The sequence below is a fragment of the Podarcis cretensis genome, assembly GCF_951804945.1.
Source record: "Podarcis cretensis genome assembly, chromosome: 13".
NCBI lineage: Eukaryota > Metazoa > Chordata > Lepidosauria > Squamata > Lacertidae > Podarcis > Podarcis cretensis.
The window spans coordinates 40734452-40753633 of NC_137182.1; the positions used below are offsets into that span (position 1 = coordinate 40734452).

The window sequence follows — 19182 nt, forward strand, 5'->3', positions numbered from 1 at the left end:
GGGAGGAAGGGTAGGGAGAGGGCCGAAGGGAAGAAGGCGGATATTGAGGACCTCTGAGGCAAGGAAATGGGAGTGAGGAGCTGAAATTTTCTCAGCCCATGATGGAGGCCAGGCAGCAGAGGTCCCACAGAGAACCTCCAGGGCTAGGGAGTGGGGCTGAGCTTTTAAGAGTAGCTGCCAAGCTCAAGGCCCATGGGATAGTGCAACTCTTACTGTGGGTGCCTTCCAGTGTGGTGCCTTCCAGATCTTTTAACTACAATTTCCAGTGACTAGGGATTATGGGAGTTGAAGTCCAACAATATCTGGAGGGTACCACATTGGCCATCCTTGTGTATCAAGTCTGACAAAATAGTTAGCCCCTGATCCCTGAATTTCATACAAGGAATTTAAAAAACAAACACATTTCCTTCAAAGGCTTTGGCATGAATAACTTCACCTTAACTATACCGACGTACTGTGTGCAGGTGAAATAAATGCACGGTTCTCTTCTTTGTCTTCCCCCACAATCCCCTTCCCTCCATTTCCTCGGTTGTCTCCCCCGAGTCACACTTTAGATTGTAAACACCTCGTGGCGGTGACCTGCCCTCTCATACTTTATAATGCAAATTGATGATGCAAGTCACAAATAACCCCAGTTGAAGCTTTTGAGTCCTGGCAAAAGATCAGTGGAGCCCTAAGCCAGAGCCAGAGGTTCACCCTGACACCAAACTGGGTAGACTCAGGACCTACTCTGGGAGAAGGTGGGGTACTACCAGGAACCCCTGTGATAGCAAGATTTCTGGGGCAGGAACTGCCCAAAACCCAGTATGCTTTTTCCCTTCTCCAAGAAAGGAGTTGGCCCGTTTGCGTTCCTCTGGAGTCTATTTCTGGACTTTGGTTACCCCCACCCCACCCCCAGTCCTGGAGCCAAACTTGAAGATGTGGCTATAGTTAGCTGCCCCGCCTCCCGCCAGGGGAGTCTATATAACCCCAGGGGAATTCGCAGCCTGTGTCTAGGCTGCTCATCCTTCAGGCCCTTGGGACATCCCCACCGCACCCACAGCTGCTGTTTGCCCGCCTGCCTGTCCGCTGAGAAACCAAAATGGTAAGTGGGGTGCAGGTGCCCTGGTTCAATCTAGTGGAAATGTACAAAGTGGAAAGAAAATGGAACGTTGGTTGATCAATCTGCAGCTCTTTTCTTTCAAATAGGAGGGGAAGACTAGGAGACCATTCAGGTTATTTAGATGAAATACATAATTGAACACCCAAGAGGTTGGGTGTTGGAGAGTGGGGGACAGAGGAATCCCCTTACCAATTTTCTAAAATTTCATTTCATTGCCAAAACGGTGCTATGCAGGTCTTTCTCTTACCTATTTCTCCTTTCATCAGTTTCTCCACTACTCTCTATCTCTGTCTCACCTCTCCGTTTCAGTTTCTTTCCACTTAAACATTTTATTGTCTGTGCAGAAGAGATGTGTGTGTTCAGGGAATACCTCGGAGCAATTGAGGAGAGATTGGGGGTAGTTGAATGAGGTGGGATGCCAGATAGCAGCTGGGAAGAACAGCTTTTGACGAGGGGAAGGGAAAGATGAAGCCTAAACCGCATGCAGAATGTCATGTTAAATAGGATTATTACACATCCTTCCTTGCTTTCTAGCTAGCCTTCCTTAAGATCCTATTTCCTTCGCTGAGCTATGCACCTTAAAATTCACCAGGGAATCCTTTCAGGCCCTGAATAGCCATATCATGCTCTTTTTTCTTGAATAATGCAGTAGAACAGTTAACTCAGCTGGGAATTAGTGGGACCCCATATTGAATTGAGTGTGTGCGTGTGTGTGTGTAAAGGGCAGCTGAGCGGTTGCTGAGCAGACAAAAGCTTCAGGAGTCATATTCCTGGCGGCGCCACAAAATCCAAAGCAAAGGAGCTGGAATCAAGGGATACTGTGGAACAATTTTGTTTTTGGAACAAAGAAGCACAAGGAGTATGTTTTTTCTTCTTTTTGCCCTCAGAGTCTCTTGTGTGGTTTGTCACTTCACCAATACACATACACACACACCCTCATATTTTGAGATCCAAGTCACAGGCTGCCACTAGCGCAAGAGAGCCAGTGTACTACAAAACCTGCTTAGGAAGCAATCACTCCAGATTGCTCAGGCAAGCGAGCCAAGCAACTTGTCACACACATTGCAGGCAAAAATAACCCATTGCTGCCCTTGGCTGTTCAATCCATCAGTGGCTCATCTGTTGGTACTTGCTGGGAAATCCTCTGTATAACTCCTCAGAAGTAAGCCCCAGTGATTTCAGTGGGGCTTACACCCAAGTAATTGTATATAGGGTGGCAGTCAAAGAGATACAACTTAATTGTCTGTGTGTGTGTGTGTGTGTGTGTGTGTATCAGCTCCATCTTCTGTGGTATGTTAGAGAGATTTCCCGAATCCTTTGACATATACGCTTACCTAGGTAAACCTCAACCCTGCCACCCAGCTCAGCTATTGCTCAAACTCCTTTGCTGCCTTCTATCTCTTATGAGGCCAAAGTGCACCCTGTTCATGTCCGATCAGCCAGACCAATATACTGCAGGAGGGTTCAGAAGGAATTGTGTACGCCTTGCCAACACTCCTTAGAGCTCCATTTAACCTCATGCTCCAAGCCAACCTCCAAGGAGGAGGCCTAGTTTGTGAACTTTGATAAATTCCAATAACTGGAACCCTCTTTCATTGGGGCCTTTGCGGTTTCTCCCTCATCTGCGGAAACTTCCAGAACCTCATCAGCGTTCATTTATTTAGTCGTCAAAACCTATAAGCATTTTTGGAAGCTAGAATATGTAGGCAATTTCTGCAGGACACACAAGACTAGTTTACATTTGCTGAACACATCTCTCTCTCTGTCACTCACTCTCACAAACGTATCTCAGACTAATACATTGAAGATTTTGAGGAAATACCTTGAATATGATATATAACAGCTCCTCAACGCAGCATTTGTTGTTCCTGCCGTTTCTGAACTAAAGTTCTGAGTTTGTTCGTCAAAGGATCTTTTTAAAAGGTTTTTAAAACCTTTGCTACCATAACCAAGCATTTTGGAATCTCCTGAACCTTCATCCTGCTCCCTGTGTCTGTGGAAAGTTTGGTAACATCCTGATTTGAAACTGAAAAAATAACTTAACCCCCTCCCCCCGTAATAAAAAAGTTATTTAAAAATGAGCAGAAACTGCTTCCAGACATTTCCCTCCTACCCGGGACAGAAATGTATAAAATTATTTCATTTCCCTCCCCACCCGCTTAACTATGTTCAGCAAGCTCACAACATTTCACACTCTAGAAACCTGCAGAAAGTGTGGTCTCTGTCCCCCATCCTTAATAAGCATTTCGGGTGGTAATGTACACAGTGGTCTGATTTCCCATTTTAACCCATTACAGGCACCCAAGAAGGCAAAGAGAAGGGCAGCAGCCGAAGGAGGTAGCTCCAATGTATTCTCCATGTTTGACCAAACACAAATCCAGGAGTTCAAAGAGGTAAGAAACTAAGAAGAGATGGAGGAGGAGAAAATGGGAAATGTAATGTATGGTGCTCTTAAAGCTTACCTGGAACTATTCATTGAAGATGTTTGAGAAAGTCATTGACAGAAAGGATGTTTTTTTTCAAAGTACTAGAAATGAAGGTGACTATAGTTCCCAGGATTCAATGGGTGGGGCATGCTTTAAATGTGCTTTAAATGTATGGTGTGTACGCAGCTACTGTGCAGTCCTATATATATCTACTCAGAAGTAAGTCCTATAGAGTTTAATGGGACTGAACTCCAAGGTAAAGCGCGATTACAGACTCAGTGTTTGGAGAGAAGCTGCTTTATTGTAGGCATGTAAGTCTTGTCCAGAAATCAGAAGGATGCAGAAGTTATTAATAATCCTCATAATAACAGACTCAAATCTATAGATCACCTCCTTGGAACAGGATAGAAATTTAATTTTGAGGACCTAAGTAAGCTATGCGGAAGGGTGTTCTGACCGTAAGAAATCTACAGAGTCTGGAATTTTCATCTGTGGATTATTTAAAAGTAACACATCTGGGGCAGATAGATTGGATAGAATCAAACCTTTTAAAATGGAGCAGCTTCTGTCCACCCAGTTTCACACATGGAGTCCCAGACCTCACTAATTTCACTTCTCAAGCTTCGCTTTAGCCCTTTCACTGTTCAGGATTCATCAGATGTTGAGAACGGTGGACATCTACAAGTTCTAGAGGGTTTCCTGAAGGAGAGAGAACGGGAGAAGGAATCCATGGGTGCTATAATTTGGCCAAGTTATCCTAAGCAAGTTCCTTTGTGTCTATAGGATACAGAACCTCAGAGGAGCTGAAACTATCAAACACCACCTAGTTAGTTGTGCAGTACAACCGTAGGCATGTTTATTCACAAGGAAACCCCACTTTGCACAGCGAGCAAGTAAGCATGCGCAGGGTTGCAGCCTTGGAAGGTGTTCAACACCTCCCTTTTTTAGGTGGATCTATCCCTCTCCCTCTACACACCATTTAAGTAGCCCTCTGTCTCCTAGTAGCCAGCCAGGTTCATTCCACTTGGGAAGCTGGTGTGGTGGTTGTGGCGAGAGCTTTCCATGTGAAGCTCGCCCTCCCCCATGCATGAGATTCTTCCCCTCCATTTTGAAGAGGATCTCCCTTGCCCTTTCACAGCCGTCGCTGCTGCCCCTCAACACCCCACCCCAAGAATGGCGGTGTTTCCTTTCTGAGACCCTTGAGACGCAGCAGTGTCTATTTTGGGTGAGGGAGGACCAAGAAGGTAGGTGACATCTGCGCTTGGACAGAGAAGCAGGAGGCAGCTCCTTACAAGGAAATCTTTGGAGATGGATTCTGGGTGACTGGCCTGAAAGAGGAGCTGTGGGGCTCCAGACTCAACGAAAGCAAAAATTGGGCCGGTGTTGCAAAGGCTGAAAACCCTTCATCTAGATCTCACATTTGGAGAAAAGAAATCAAAAGAACAACAGGAAAATAATTATCATTCCAGCTGTCTGGGCAGTTCCATCAGTCTTGTTCCTTTCTCTTCCCTCCGTCCTGGTCAATGAACATTTTCAGCTTTTTTACTTTTTTGATGACAACCCACTTTCAATCAATACATTTGGTGAAAAGAACTGATCCTTGGCGCCGGGCAATTTATTGTCGATGACCTTTTTAGACTACCTCCCTCTAAGCAGCTTGGGGTAGCAATAATGGCTGTTCCCCAACCCGCCTCCATCTCCCAGTTTATCCTCAACACAACCCTGCGACTGTGATGGGAGACTGGACTGGAAAGTATGAGGTGACATTTGCTTCAGCTCACCGTCCTCTAACTTCCCCGCAAACAATTCAGAACAAATGCTTCTTGAATAGCCGGCTTTGTCTAATCTCCCTGTAAACAAATTAGGGGTGAATGCTCAATAAACAGGTTGTCTGGAAACGCCTCCAGTTGGAACAGCAACTCCTGGCTAAGGTGGCTCAATGCCCTGACTTGCTATAAGGGAAAATTATATATCCAGCCTTATGCTATGGTGTATTTTTTGGGTTCCATTGTTCCTTGGCAGTGGCAGCTGCGTGGTCTCTCTCCACACCTGCCCAAGAGTAGCTAAGGGTTTCTCCCCTCAGTGAGTACCATTTTGGAGGACTGCATGTTCAGCTTTTATACAAAAAGATTGTTCACCCCAGGACTCAAGTGACAAAGCTGAGGTGCTGAGATGAGGCAATTACTACCACCACACAATTGTAATTATTGCCTTTAAAATTAAGAGAGTGTTGGGAGCTCCTCTGCCTCTCCATTCTGCATTCACTGTAGCTTGGGTGGCGTGGGGGTTGTTCCATGTTTTTTTTACAGGAAAGAGACACGCCACACAGCCCCAAAGGATAATAGTGACTGAGCAAAGGAAGGAGTGAGCTCCCCTCCCCTCCCCGCTATCCTCCGGAGATCTCATCAACAGCTCCTCTGGAATGTTCCATCTGTCCCCTTAGGGAGGGGCCCTGGGTTTAATATGAGACAGAAGAAGATTGTTCCCATTCCTGGTAGAGATCGGAGGGGTATCAAGTGACAGGTGTCTCTAGGGCACAGCTGCAGAGAAGTGAGGAGGGGGAGGAGAGGCCCAACAGGGATCGTGCTGTGCTGGAAGCTGGTCTTTCTCCAATCCCACAATGCATTGCTAGATATAAGCATCAATAGAAGAAGACTGGAAGAGGGTGAAGGGATTTGGGGTCCAACCTGGGTCACGTTTTCTGGAACTCCTTTAACTTTAACTGTCCTGTCAGCTCATTAAAATTCCAGAGATAAGACGTCTGGCAACCTCCTTGAGTAAATTATATAGTGGGCGGCTATAACTACAGTTTTTTGCCCAATGCTTGATGACCCCAGGTTAATGTTTCATTCTTCTTTGAACAATGCTGGCCATTGATTGTAACAATAAAGACTGGGTTTGATTCTCCCTTGCGTTGCAGCAGCTTTTTCGATAGTTAGAAGCCACAAACTGATTCCGTTCTGTTGGCCAGCAGCCTTGTACTCTCCATAGGCTATGGTGTACAATTCACATCAGCCACAGCCAACGTTTTATTAGACGCCACCCCAATCTCAGAGCAGTGTGAGATTCCAGGGGTTCCAGACAGCTCACCCAGGGTTCAGGTTTCCTTTTGGAAATGCGGCACAGCGGAGATGGTGGTGTCTTTAGGATTTATGGTTTATTTACACATATGTACAACCTGAGCCTCTGGGACGCAGGTGGCGCTGTGGGTTAAAGCCTCAGCGCCTAGGACTTGCCGATCGAATCGTCGGCGGTTCGAATCCCTGCGGCGGGGTGCGCTCCCGCTGCTCGGTCCCAGCGCCTGCCAACCTAGCAGTTCGAAAGCACCTCCGGGTGCAAGTAGATAAATAGGGACCGCTTACCAGCGGGAAGGTAAACGGCGTTTCCGTGTGTGGCTCTGGCTCGCCAGAGCAGCGATGTCACGCTGGCCACGTGACCCGGAAGTGTCTCCGGACAGCGCTGGCCCCTGGCCTCTTAAGTGAGATGGGCGCACAACCCCAGAGTCTGTCAAGACTGGCCCGTACGGGCAGGGGTACCTTTACCTTTACCTTTACAACCTGAGCCTACGATGGAGAGGTTCACAGCATTGACACTCCAAGAGGGTCTTGTTTATCCCATAGCCACAACTTTGGATTCAAGCAAAAATCATAAGTCAGAACACTCCTTTTAATATTCTTCCCAGAAGTCAAAATTAACCTTCAAAGGAAGTTCATTCAAGGCTGGTGTATGTTCACCTTGTCATGGACATTTACATGATGAAACCAAGGTCTTGAAATGTGTACTGTCAACACAGGCATGAGTGTGTGCCATCTCCCTCTTGCTAATGGATAGGTATTGTGTAGCAACAAAGCAATCTGTGTTTCCAGTAAAAACTACTGCACTCACATCCACTGATGAACTTATAACCCAGTCACACAAACAAGTTCATGTCTTGTGACATAGTCACTGGCAGCTGAGTGTTACGAATCGACTCCCTGAAAAGTTTTGTGTTTCGGGTTCTGAGGTGGTATCACATTTTCTTCTCTGGTGGTTGAACTGTAGTGTTTTATTCAGAACTGCTTAACTGTCAGTTGAGGTAGCAAGAATCAAGCGCTGAACATGAATGTGCAAACAGGTCTTTAGAGGACCAGCAAAATATCACCATTTAAATTAAAGCTGAGTTACATGTATGTATTATATATAGTTTTGGAACTGGAAATTTCAGTGCAGATCTGTGTGTTCGCGCATTCTAGAAATCCTTCTGAGAGCGGACAGATTCGAGATCCAACAGTTGTTACAAAGGAGAGTTACCCTACAAATCTTACATTCATTTTTGTCGGGAGGTAGGGTGGAATGCTGGAGGTGACTTGCCTGCAATCCCACAATGTTTGCTTCTCTCTCACTTTCTAGGCCTTCACTGTCATTGACCAGAACAGAGATGGCATCATTGACAAGGAAGACCTGAGAGATACATTCGCTGCTATGGGTAAGAAAAAAGGGAGTCTTGAAAGAGCGTGGCAGGGTGGGCAGGAAGGAAAGCAAAGCATGGCCGTTGATGGAACTCTCAAAAGCCACCCCCAGCTGATAATCCTGCCCTTCCCATCTCTGCAGGGCGCCTGAATGTGAAGAATGAGGAGCTGGATGCCATGATCAAGGAGGCCAGCGGCCCCATCAACTTCACTGTCTTCCTCACCATGTTTGGTGAGAAGCTGAAGGGTAAGTTATTTCCCTGTTCTATCTCTCCTTCTTCTCTACTTGATGTCAAGATCTCACTGTCACTCCTCTTCTCCCACCAGGTGCTGATCCCGAGGACGTAATCATTGGCGCCTTCAAAATCCTGGACCCTGAGGGCAAGGGCACTGTCAAGAAGCAGTTGTGAGTATCTGCCCCGCAAACCACTTTCCTTAAATGTGCTGCACTGGTTAACATGTGACACCAAACCATTGCTTGGCTGTCACTGGGTTCATGTGCTCCCCAACACACTCACATTTCCTTCCCAACTCACCTGATCAAACAAACCGCAGTTTGCTTAAGTTTTGTGTTTGCCCTCCAAACAAATTAGAAACCACATTCTGAAGTAGATTTCCAATTGTGGTTTAGAAGGCAAATGCAAACCATAGTTTGTCTGTTCAGATTTGAAAGCAAATTGTGGTTGGAGAGGAAGAAGTATGCACTCTTGGGACTTGGACCTGACAGCTGAATCATGTATAGGCTGTTATGTCTGAACCATCCTGCTGCGTCTCAGATGATGATGATACATTGGCTCTGTCTATCCTACAAACTTATATAATTCATTTTACACTAGTTTAATTGTCATGACTTCCTTTCAGAAATCATTCTGGCAGCTGTAAGGGCTGTGAGGATTCAGAACCCTCACCAAACTACCGTTGCTGATGACTTTGAGATTTTTCTTAGTGCTTCATGGCCTTTTTCATAAAATGACAGTGCCCTGGGAAGAGTTATAGCAATTTTTAATGCAGGCTGTTGTAGGGTTAAAGTTCTTCCAATGATGGAATTCAAATGTAGGGTTCTGTTGCCTATGAAACAGTTGCCTTTTGCCTATGTATGTGTGTGTGTGGAACAAAGCATTCTTCCAAGCAAAAATATTTCCACCAGGGAGGGCTTTCAGCTTATGTGAAATTGGGAGGGGACTGGGGAGCAGATCTTCTCCATAATAAGAGGCTGGAGCTCTTGAAGACCATCTAAAAAAGGACTCACACTTACCTGGGATCCCTCTCAAACATCTTACTCTCTTTGCTTGTTTGCAGCTTGGAAGAACTCCTGACCACTCAGTGCGACCGGTTCACCCCAGAAGAGGTAAGAGAACTTTCCTGCATCATGCAGAACATCCAGTCCTTTTTCTCACCTTTATGCTCCCCCTTTGTCCTCTTCATACCCATTTTTCTTCACCTGTGAGCTACTCTTTCCCCCAAAACACGAAAGGGTACACTTCTGCGCACTCCACTCATCTGCCAAGCTAATGCTTAATACATCAAGGCACTGAGAATTTGCAGTGAGTTTTCCTGTCACTGAAAAATAATCTCACAGCCCACATCCACACACCGCCTAGCCAGAAAGTGCAGCTTTTATATAGACTTGCCCTTGACTCCTGTTGATCTGTCCTTTCTGGATTTAGGGTCGTGGCCTTTATGTTCACCTGGATAGGAAGGGAAATACTCAGCCAATGGAATGTTAAATGCTGGCTCTCCTAGGACAGAACAGTGTGCCTGTGCTGTGATTCAATGCTTTAAATGCTACAATTCCATTGCAGGACAGAACTAAGTTGAGAGTGAGGTGGTGAGGTTGGCAGAGGGGAAATGGAAGCAGCCATTGCAGTTCTGCAGAAAACTTTGTAAAATCGCAAATCTGTTATTGACATCAAGCAGCTTCTCTGCTTCTGAATGACCACCCTCCCCCTCCAACGTTTCAGACATCTGTATTGAAAATAACACCAGTGCATTTACTGACTTGGGAGTATACCTTTTTTTAGCTTCCTGGGAAGGGAAACCGAATCAGGAATCGGGCAACTTCTCATTTTGGCCTCTCTGCCTCTTTCAGATCAAGAACATGTGGCACGCCTTCCCTCCAGATGTAGCTGGCAACGTTGACTACAAGAACATTTGCTACGTCATCACACACGGAGAGGACAAGGAAGGGGAATAAGCCCTGGTTTTCCCACCCTTGCTTTGTGGGGGGAATCCACCCAACAACCCCTTTACCTTACACTGGTCCCAGATGATCCACACACTTTTGTAACCCAGCAATACACACGTCAAACCTGTTATTTATTAGTATTATTATCTGGGGAGGAAAACCATACCCCCCAAAGCCAAAGCCGTGCCCACTTCAACTTGTCTTAACCTAACCGGGACCTTCCTCCGTAAAATGTCTTAATAAAGGACACCTCTGTTTCTAACGCCCCTGTGGTTACAGTCTCTTTGACTTCTCTCAGTTTGAACTTCAAATACTCCTGGAATGGATTCATGCAGTGGGTACATCTTCTTCTTTTTTTTAAAACCAATTTATATTTCTGCTCATGTTAGGGATGCTGGGTTTAGTCAGTCCATTAGATTAACACACTAAAAAAAGTAAATCATTAAGTATGTGTTCCATATTTATTGCATTAACCATAAGCCATCACAATATAAAAACAGGAGTGGTGGACATTATATAACAAGTTTGATGAAAAATAAGAGATTAGGCCTAAATCAATAAAATCCACTTAATTAATTGAGCAGCAGATATAAATACAATGGGTGGTATTCAATGACATTTTACTCATAGCAGATCCACTGGACTTAATGAACATAGCGAACAGTGAACTCCTAACCCGGTCTACTCAGAAGTAAGTCCTACTGAATTTAGTGGGGCCAATTCCTGGGTAAATGCGATGAATATTGCTGCCTCTGGCTTGTAAATTTCAGAGGCTGTCTATTATGAGCAACACTCAGCTGAATGCTGCCCAATATCTTTTTTTAATACTTTCTAGAATCCATACCAGGGGGGCAGAGGGTTACAATGATTAGGTCAAGCAACATGTCACAAAGCAAAGAGGAAGCTTTTGAGTTTCTTAGAACTCTTTGGGGCTCATGGAGTAAGCTAAGCAAGGGAGGCTGGGCGCAGCCCTGCTGCCTGCCTCTGGGAAGAATCTTAAAAGATGGAATGAGGGAAGAGGCAGCAGCTATTCAAACGAGGCTTTTTGGTTGGGGAGGGGCTGTGCAGGTGTCAAGTTGAATCAAGGCCTCAAGGGAAGAGAAGGCATCCAACAGATACAACTGCCATTTCCTCATCTCTTAATGTATAAAAACTGCAGGTGGCCAGCATTGCCTTAAAATTGAACTTTCCTCCTTAGCTAAGAGGGTGGGGGAAGGAGAAGTCCATCCGTAGCTACACTACACGAATCCACGCACAAAGGATTTTAAGCCAATAAAGGTCTGCTTCTTGCTTCAGGGCAATTGCTTTCACCCATAGACAAATTTAAATCCATTGATTAAACCAACTAAAAGTCATTCAGATACGTTTACTTCGACTCAAGAGGCAGAGAGTTTGGAGGGGGGAATGGTCTATTGCAATAGATGTTGTGCTGCTTGCAGGGGCGGAAGCATCCTGAAGACATTCAAGGAACCGAAATATTGAAGGTGTTGGGGAACCTGTGGCCCTGCAGCTGTTCTTGGACTCCAAATCCCATCAACCCCAGCCAGTATGGCAAATGATCAGGGGTGATGGGAGTTGGAGTTCTAAGGTCACCTGGAAGGCCTCAGGCTTCCACACCCTGGCTTTAAAAAAAGATGAGTGTTTGCTTGCTAGCTTACCAAAACGGCCTGCAGCAAGAGCTGAGCAAACACAACAGGAAAAGATCTCACCCATTTTTTTTTAGGGAGTGTCACAGCAGAACTCCTAGAGATCACCTCCTGGGATCCTTCTGCAAGAGCAGATGCAGCCACTGTGCTTGACACATTGGAACAAAACACCCTGTGCCTGTAATTTTGGACCTTCCAAAAGTGCAAATATGGCACAGGTTTGTAGCTGGCAAACCTTGTGCAGTGGTACCTCGGGTTACATACGCTTCAGGTTACAGACTCTGCTAACCCAGAAATATTACCTCGGGTTAAGAACTTTGCTTCAGGATTAGAACAGAAATCGTGCTTCGGCAGCGCAGTGGCAGCAGGAGGCCCCATTAGCTAAAGTGGTGCTTCAGGTTAAGAACAGTTTCAGGTTAAGAACGGACCTCCAGAATGAATTAAGTTCTTAACCTGAGGTACCACTGTACAGAATTGGTGCTACCCACCCTCTACCACATCCCCACCAAACCAAACCTCCTGCCACCTGGCGAGGCTGCTTGTCTGGGTCTCCCATCCTAAGGACTCAGAAGACAAAATTCCGCAGTGGCGGCTTGGAGGCCGGATCCCGGCAGATCTTGAGAGAGAAATCCACAGCTCTTGCTGACTGGGTGAGGCAACCGAGGGAGACCACGTCAATGTTGGGCCCCACAAACTGGGCCACGTTATCCTCAGTGATCCCCCCGCTGGCTTCCACTGTCGCATGAGGGAAAGAAGCCTTCACTGTACTGGCAGTGGGATGCAGGTCCTGTGTAGGAGGAGAATTGGGGAGTGGAGGTTAACGGGAACAGAGGCAGAGTCCACTCAAAAATCTCAGGGCTTATTCACACTTTGTTGCCTCGCTCTTTCCAGGCACAGGTGCATGTTTCAAGCTCCATGCCCGAGCATGGTGGGATGGATTTGTTTTTTGTTTTTTTGCCCCTCAGCTTTCCCCACAGAAACCTGCTCTTTAGTGCTCAATTGGAGCAACAATCAATTTGGGTCTGCTCCGATTCAGCTTTAAATCATTCTGCCCAGACACTGAGGCCTAGCGCTGAGGGCCTTCTGGTGGTTCCCTTGCTGCGAGAAGCCAAGTTACAGGGAACCAGGCAGAGGGCCTTCTCAGTAGTGGCGCCCTCCCTGTGGAACTCCCTCCCACCAGATGTCAAAGAGAAAAATAACTACCAAACTTTTAGAAGACATCTAAAGGCAGCCCTGTTTAGGGAAGCTTTTAATGTTTAATATGTTATTGTATTTTAGTGTTTTGTTGGAAGCCGCCCAGAGTGGCTCGGGGGACCCAGCCAGATGGGCGGGGTATAAATAAATTATTATTATTATTATTATTATTATTATTATTATTATTATTATTAAAGGGTGGGTTTTTTAGGGGAATGCAGAAAGAAAGGGTGCTTGGAGGTTTAAAGCATGTACCATCTCTGGAAAGAGCGGAGGAAAGGTAGGTGTGGGTAAGCCTTCGGTGTCACAACTGAGGCCTAATTCTCAGATTGCCTTTGAGGGATAGTTGCTGTTGAAACTGGTGCATAGTTCTCACCCAGAGGGCCACATTGCCTTCTTAGGCAACTTTCAAGGGCCACGAGTTGGTGGGTAGAGCCATTGGGAAAAGTCAGCAGGGCAACTAATGTCAATTTTACTTTTGTACTACACAGTAGCTACACAGTACAAAAACACAGTGCTTGGGGTGGTTGAGTTGTGGGTTTTTTTAACAAACATTAAAGCCTGCCCAAGGCTGAGTGAGTTGGAGGCACAAATCCATGCTGGAGTCAGATGAGGAATGGGGGACCACAGCAGTAAAAATCAAAATGCATCAATTCCTGAAGGGACTGGATGCCATTAACACAACACTGTTTGACAGCACCTTTAAAGATTGTGGTGCTTTCACTTCATAGTTCCAAAAATTCAAAAGTCAAGCCGTTTACAAAGCAATAAAAAGACAGAGACAGCAATTTCAGCTTCAGCACCTGTCCCCATCTTGGCCCAGCCAAGTATACCTGCGGAGCAAAGTTATCCAACATGATAATATCTGCTCCACATTCTCCTGCCTCAAGAGCCTCTTCCAACGAACGGCACTCAACTTCTACCTTCAGGGCAAAGCCTCCGACGCGCCGGGCACTCCGGATAGCCTGTGGGATGGTATGGTAACATTTAAAAAACAGGTATGAAGCAAGCTAATGCACAGTGCAGAAAAGGTAAGGTTTAGGGTTTTTGGTTTGGTTTGGTTTTTTTTAAAAAAAACCTATTCCTGGTTATTGTAGAGCTCAAAATGTAATAAAAACAATTTGAAGAATCCCACTTATTCACTTCTAACGTAACAGCGAGACTTTAGCCTCTTCTGTACTGTATATTTAAAGCAGCATTTGTCACTTTAAGCATCCTAAGAAGAATTGTTAGAAGACCTGTACTGCCCTCACACGACTACAATTCCCAGAGTTCCCCAGGAAGAGGGATTGATAGTTAAACCACCCTGGGAATTGTTACCCTGTGAGGGGTAGAGCTTGGCGATATATCGTCCAAAACCGGTTTGAAGTCCATATCATGCTCTCAGTTTCATAATTTTTGACTTGGCAATAAATAGATCACAAATTAAGATGTTTGTGTGCTATGCATAAATCACAATGTGGGGGAAAACCGTGAAGCCAGCCAGTGCCTCTACTTAACTCCATCCTTGTTTCCAGTGCTTTCCCCCCCTAGAAAAATAGGTGCAGGAACTCCCACCTTTTTGAGAGGGACAAGTGGTTGAGCTTTTTTTAAGGGAGCGCCAAAATTGTGCATTGACAAAATTGTGCATCAATGCCGCCACTCTGCCCAGATTCCCTGCTGCCCCCAAAGAGGTGCCAGAACTCACCACAGAGGGACAGGAACTGCTTATTTCAGATATCGTGATATATTGGTATATTTTGTGATGTTTAGCTGGTGCTCTACTGCGATCTTGAAAACCAGGTATCGCCCAGCCCTAGTGAGGGGAATCGTTTGCTAACAACAACTCTTGGTGCCTTTAGCAAACCACAGTTCCCATGAGTCTTTGGCGCAATCCATGTTTCTTATGATGCAAGGTTCAGATGTGGCCTTGTTCTACCGCCATATGTGTCACAGGGTGATGGAGGGAAGGAGACTGGCAAAGCAACACCCACCTGTGTGATGCCGCCGGATGCCCACACATGGTTGTCTTTCAACATGATGAGGCTCCCCAGATCGTAGCGGTGGCAAGAAGCCCCTCCCACCAGGAGAGCATACTTCTCTGGCAGGCGGAAGCCTGGTGTGGTCTTCCTTGTCCCAGCCACCTCTCCATGCCAGCCAGATTCCCGCGCTGCTTGACACGCTTTTGCTGCTGACGTAGCAATACCACTGCATCGCCCGATACAGTTCAAAGCCACCCGTTCGCCCAGCAAGATATCTTTGGCTGGCCCACGCACTTCCGCCACCCGGCTGATTGGTTCTGCCCATGCTCCCTCCGACTGGAGCCACTCCACAGAGCAGCCAACTTCAGCAAAGATGGCCTCAAAGAAAGGGAAGCCAGCTAAGACTCCTGGAGACTTGCAGAGGAGCACGGCACATTCCTGATGGTCACCGACAGCATAGCCACCGTAGTCGAAGGCAGGAGCGTCTTCCTGCAGCCAGTCACAGGCCAGTTGACGCAAACGGGCAGCGGGCAGAAGGTGTGAAAGATTTGGCTGGGAGGCCATGAAGACTAGGAAGAGGAAACCATAAAAAGGTAAAGGGACCCCTGACCATTAGGTCCAGTCGTGACTGATTCTGGGGTTGTGGCGTTCATCTTGCTTTATTGGCCGAGGGAGCTGGCGTACAGCTTCCGGGTCATGTGGCCAGCATGACTCAGTCGCTTCTGGCGAACCAGAGCAGCACACGGAAACGCCGTTTACCTTCCCGCCGGAGCGGTACCTATTTATCTACTTGCACTTTGACGTGCTTTCGAACTGCTAGGTTGGCAGGAGCAGGGGCCGAGCAACGGGAGCTCACCCCGTTGCAGGGATTTGAACTGCTGACCTTTTGATCGGTAAGTCCTAGGCTCTGTGGTTTAACCCACAGCACCACCCACGTCCCCATAGAGATACAGTATACAAAGGCATACCAGACAAAGCCCAATAAACTAATGGTGTCACCTAGGGGTAGGAATGAGTGGTGGGAATTGCTACCCTTTGTCTGATGGCAGCTCTTCCTAGTGGGAGGAGAAGGATGCTAAATTAGGTTATCTTCCTATGACTACCTAAAAACTCAGGAAATCTGGAATGTGATAATGTTTGGGTCCCTGTGTTGCTGGTGACTGCAAATGACCATCTCTGTACTTGGACAAAGGGGCCATAGTCTGACAGCTGACCATTTTCTATATATAGGAGCTTTTCAGATTATTTGAAGTGGGACTCACCTATAAGCTAGCTCCAGCTCCTGCGCCCCAATTTCTCCCCTCTACACCAGAAAAAGACAATAATATCACATCAGTAAAGTGGACAATTTTTATTTTCTCCACCCCTTTTCATTTTTTTATGTTAGTATAGAAATATAATGGGTTCAATTTAAAAACCCTGTTAAAAAAAGGGAAGAAATGCTAATGGGACCTTCAGGGTAGAGTCCTCTTGTACAGGATGCTAGCCAGCAACACCCTTTTGCAGGATATGCCAGTGTATTCTCTGCGCTGCCCCCCAACCAGCATTCTTTCCCAAACTTGCAAAAATTTCCCGACATTCTGAGGCTGCCAAGCATATTCAGTTCTCATTGAACTGTTTTTTGGGATTGTTATACTCACCCCCTTGTTTTTTTACTCATGGTATGCTGTTAGTAAAAGGAAAGGAAGTGGGGCTCACCCTGGTTCATAGCAGCCAACTCCTAGGGGTCCCCCAATAGAATAGTTGAGGGGGCCAGCTGCCCAAAAGTTAATGTGAATTGCCATTCAAATGATGTGTGTGAGCTTCTTCTTGTGACTGATTATATGGGTCAGGGCTTACCTGCTCGCCAATATTTGCCCTGGTTTTTCAGGGGGAGTGGGACACTGCCAGCCCCCACCTGCCTGCCTTCTTTCTTACTTAACAACCAGTCCAGCTCTCCTGCTGATCTTCACACAAAGTTTACACAGTGGTTAAACTATGGCCAATCTTTTGTGAACATCTGTTCTGATTTGTTTACTATGCAGACGTTCTTTGACAAGGACCATTCATCCTATATTCACCCCAAAGTTATTTGCAGGGTATTTCCATTTCTTTCCAGTAATCATTTATTCAGCCTACTTTTTGCAACACATTTCCCCATTACCTTCCAGCCCAGGTTTTTCTTTATTACTATTAAAGTCAATTTGTTGTGTGAATCCTTCCTGCAAAATACTGACAACAGCCTTGAGGCACTCAAAGTGGTTGCATCACTTTGCCCAAAGTCCCAGCTGAGGTTACCTCTAAAAAGTACTGTGTACTAGGGCAGGGGTGTGTGGGTGTGGGTATGGGTGTGGGTGAGAGAGAGAGAGAGATGAGTGTGGGGAGAAAAAAACTGGACTGCCTAAGCAAAAAGCCCTGCAGAACAGAGGTTAAAACCCAACTTTTCCTCATTAGACTCACTTATTTTTTAATGGATGTGGTCAGTGCTTTTTTTCGGGAGGATGAAGGGGTACACATACCCCTAAATATTTTGTGAATCTAAGTTTGGCCTCATTGAGGGGCAGTATTTCAATATGAGTAGGAATATGAGAGTGCCCCTAAACGTTTTTTAAAGAAAAAAAGCACTGGATGTAGTTATTTATTCTAACTTTTACCTGCTATTAGTACTAGAGGTGTGTGTGTGAGAGAGTGAGTGAGAGAGAGAGAGAGAGAGAAGGGGAGGGTGAGAGTCCAGCATTTAAAACCAAGAGCATAAAAAGGGAGCCTTTAAAAAAGCAACATATTAAAGCAATACATTTCTCCCCAAACCCAACAAAATGTGAACCAATAAAGAAAAAAACCAACTGTTAAGCCACAGTAACTAGACCAGACAAGGCAGTTCTAGGATTCCCCCTTCCACCTCTAAAGTTCTGTGGGCATCCCAGATGTAGCTAGTTTAAAAGAGGCAACGTTGGTTGCTTACCTGACTATCCAGGCTCCAGAACGTCTCTCTGCAACTTTTTCTCTTGTCTAACTGGTTGCACAAGAGAAATTTCCTGAATTCCTGAGGGGTGGGAGGCTGTACAATGAGGGGTGGGATTAGGACCACGATGATTGCTTTTGGCACTTTGGACCCTTGTTTTTCCCTTGTATAAATAACTTCTCCTGCACAGCTGTACCGTATCAGGGCCAAAGTAGGCAAAGCTCCATCCAAAGGATCAGCAATCGCATGAGCAGCCTTTTAGAAGTATTGGAAAATAATGCAACAGAACATCTGCACCACTGGCAACAATGGTGACGGTCTTTTCATTAAAATACTATTTCCAGTATTTGTTAAAAAGAAAACGGAATAGGGAGGGGTAGTTATGGGAGCCGTACAGGATGAGAGGTGCATCATCGTCATCATCCATGCTGGATTTACGTATAAGCTAAACAAGCAATAGTTTAGGGCCCCACTCTATTGCGGGGCCCCAAAAAACTTAAAGGGGAAAAAAACCTGGATGTACATTTCCAAAATATAAGATAAAAAAAACAAATAAAATAAGACCTACATATAGCAACAGTGTTTTGTGTTGTGTAGCCTCCTATGATGTAAGTAATGGGCCCTGCCTGCTAGCCTGCTCCCTAAAATATCACTGGTTTGCTCATTTCTCTTTCTTCTTAATTGTATTTCAGTTCAACAATTACTATGATAAAATACATATTTTGTTATGTGCAAATGGCTTTAGATACCTATTAGGTCCATAAATTACCATATAGCATATATTCAACACAAAAATCAGCGACAATTTGTTGTTGACAAAGGACAGCTGGGCATATAAAGGGCCCCGTTACCTTCAGTAGTTTAGGGCCTCATCCAACCTAAATCCGGCCCTGGTCATCATCCCTGCTCCCTGTAAAAATCCAGACAGCTCACATGAACTGTGCAGAAAAAACCTCTCAACTGGAAGCACCTTAAATTGATGGAACTTCTATTTTTCTAGGGATAAGGCCAGCGCAACAACCCTTAAAATGAAAACGTAGATTTGAGAGGAGAATGCGCAAGAAAGGACCAGCTGAAAGTTTTATGGATTTTTGCATCTTCCCTGACTGAGGAATCCCTGCGAGAAGAAACCGCGCCTTTCACGCAGTTTCCTCCCATATATATGCCTGTATGCGTGCACAATATTGAACCTATTATATTTCTTATATTTATATTATTTTTGCTTATTTAGTATTAGTTTATGATATTTTATGATACTGTTGTGGTCGATATATAGGAG

General features: G+C 45.6%; 2 protein-coding genes across 5 annotated transcripts; one reads left to right on the top strand and one right to left on the bottom strand.

The window, feature by feature from the left end:
* The first annotated feature begins 928 nt into the window (after positions 1-928).
* Positions 929-10427, top strand: MYL11 (myosin light chain 11). The gene is made up of 7 exons (XM_079951404.1): positions 929-1084; positions 3400-3495; positions 7918-7993; positions 8119-8223; positions 8304-8382; positions 9276-9324; positions 10066-10427. The coding sequence occupies exons 1-7, from the start codon at positions 1082-1084 to the stop codon at positions 10168-10170; spliced, it is 513 nt and encodes a 170-aa protein (XP_079807530.1). The 5' UTR covers positions 929-1081; the 3' UTR covers positions 10171-10427.
* QPRT (quinolinate phosphoribosyltransferase) lies at positions 10295-19021 on the bottom strand. 4 transcript variants are annotated; one of them, XM_079951392.1, is made up of 5 exons: positions 18755-19021; positions 16225-16263; positions 14975-15531; positions 13835-13966; positions 10295-12594 (listed from the first exon to the last, which is right to left on the bottom strand). In XM_079951392.1, exons 3-5 carry the CDS (start codon positions 15524-15526, stop codon positions 12373-12375), a joined length of 906 nt encoding a protein of 301 aa, XP_079807518.1. In that variant the 5' UTR covers positions 15527-15531; positions 16225-16263; positions 18755-19021; the 3' UTR covers positions 10295-12372. The 4 variants fall into 4 exon arrangements, with proteins under 4 accessions (XP_079807518.1, XP_079807516.1, XP_079807517.1 ...); XM_079951390.1 differs by lacking the exon at positions 18755-19021 and adding an exon at positions 17904-18252; XM_079951391.1 differs by lacking the exon at positions 18755-19021 and adding an exon at positions 16802-16817.
* Positions 19022-19182: the final 161 nt, after the last annotated feature.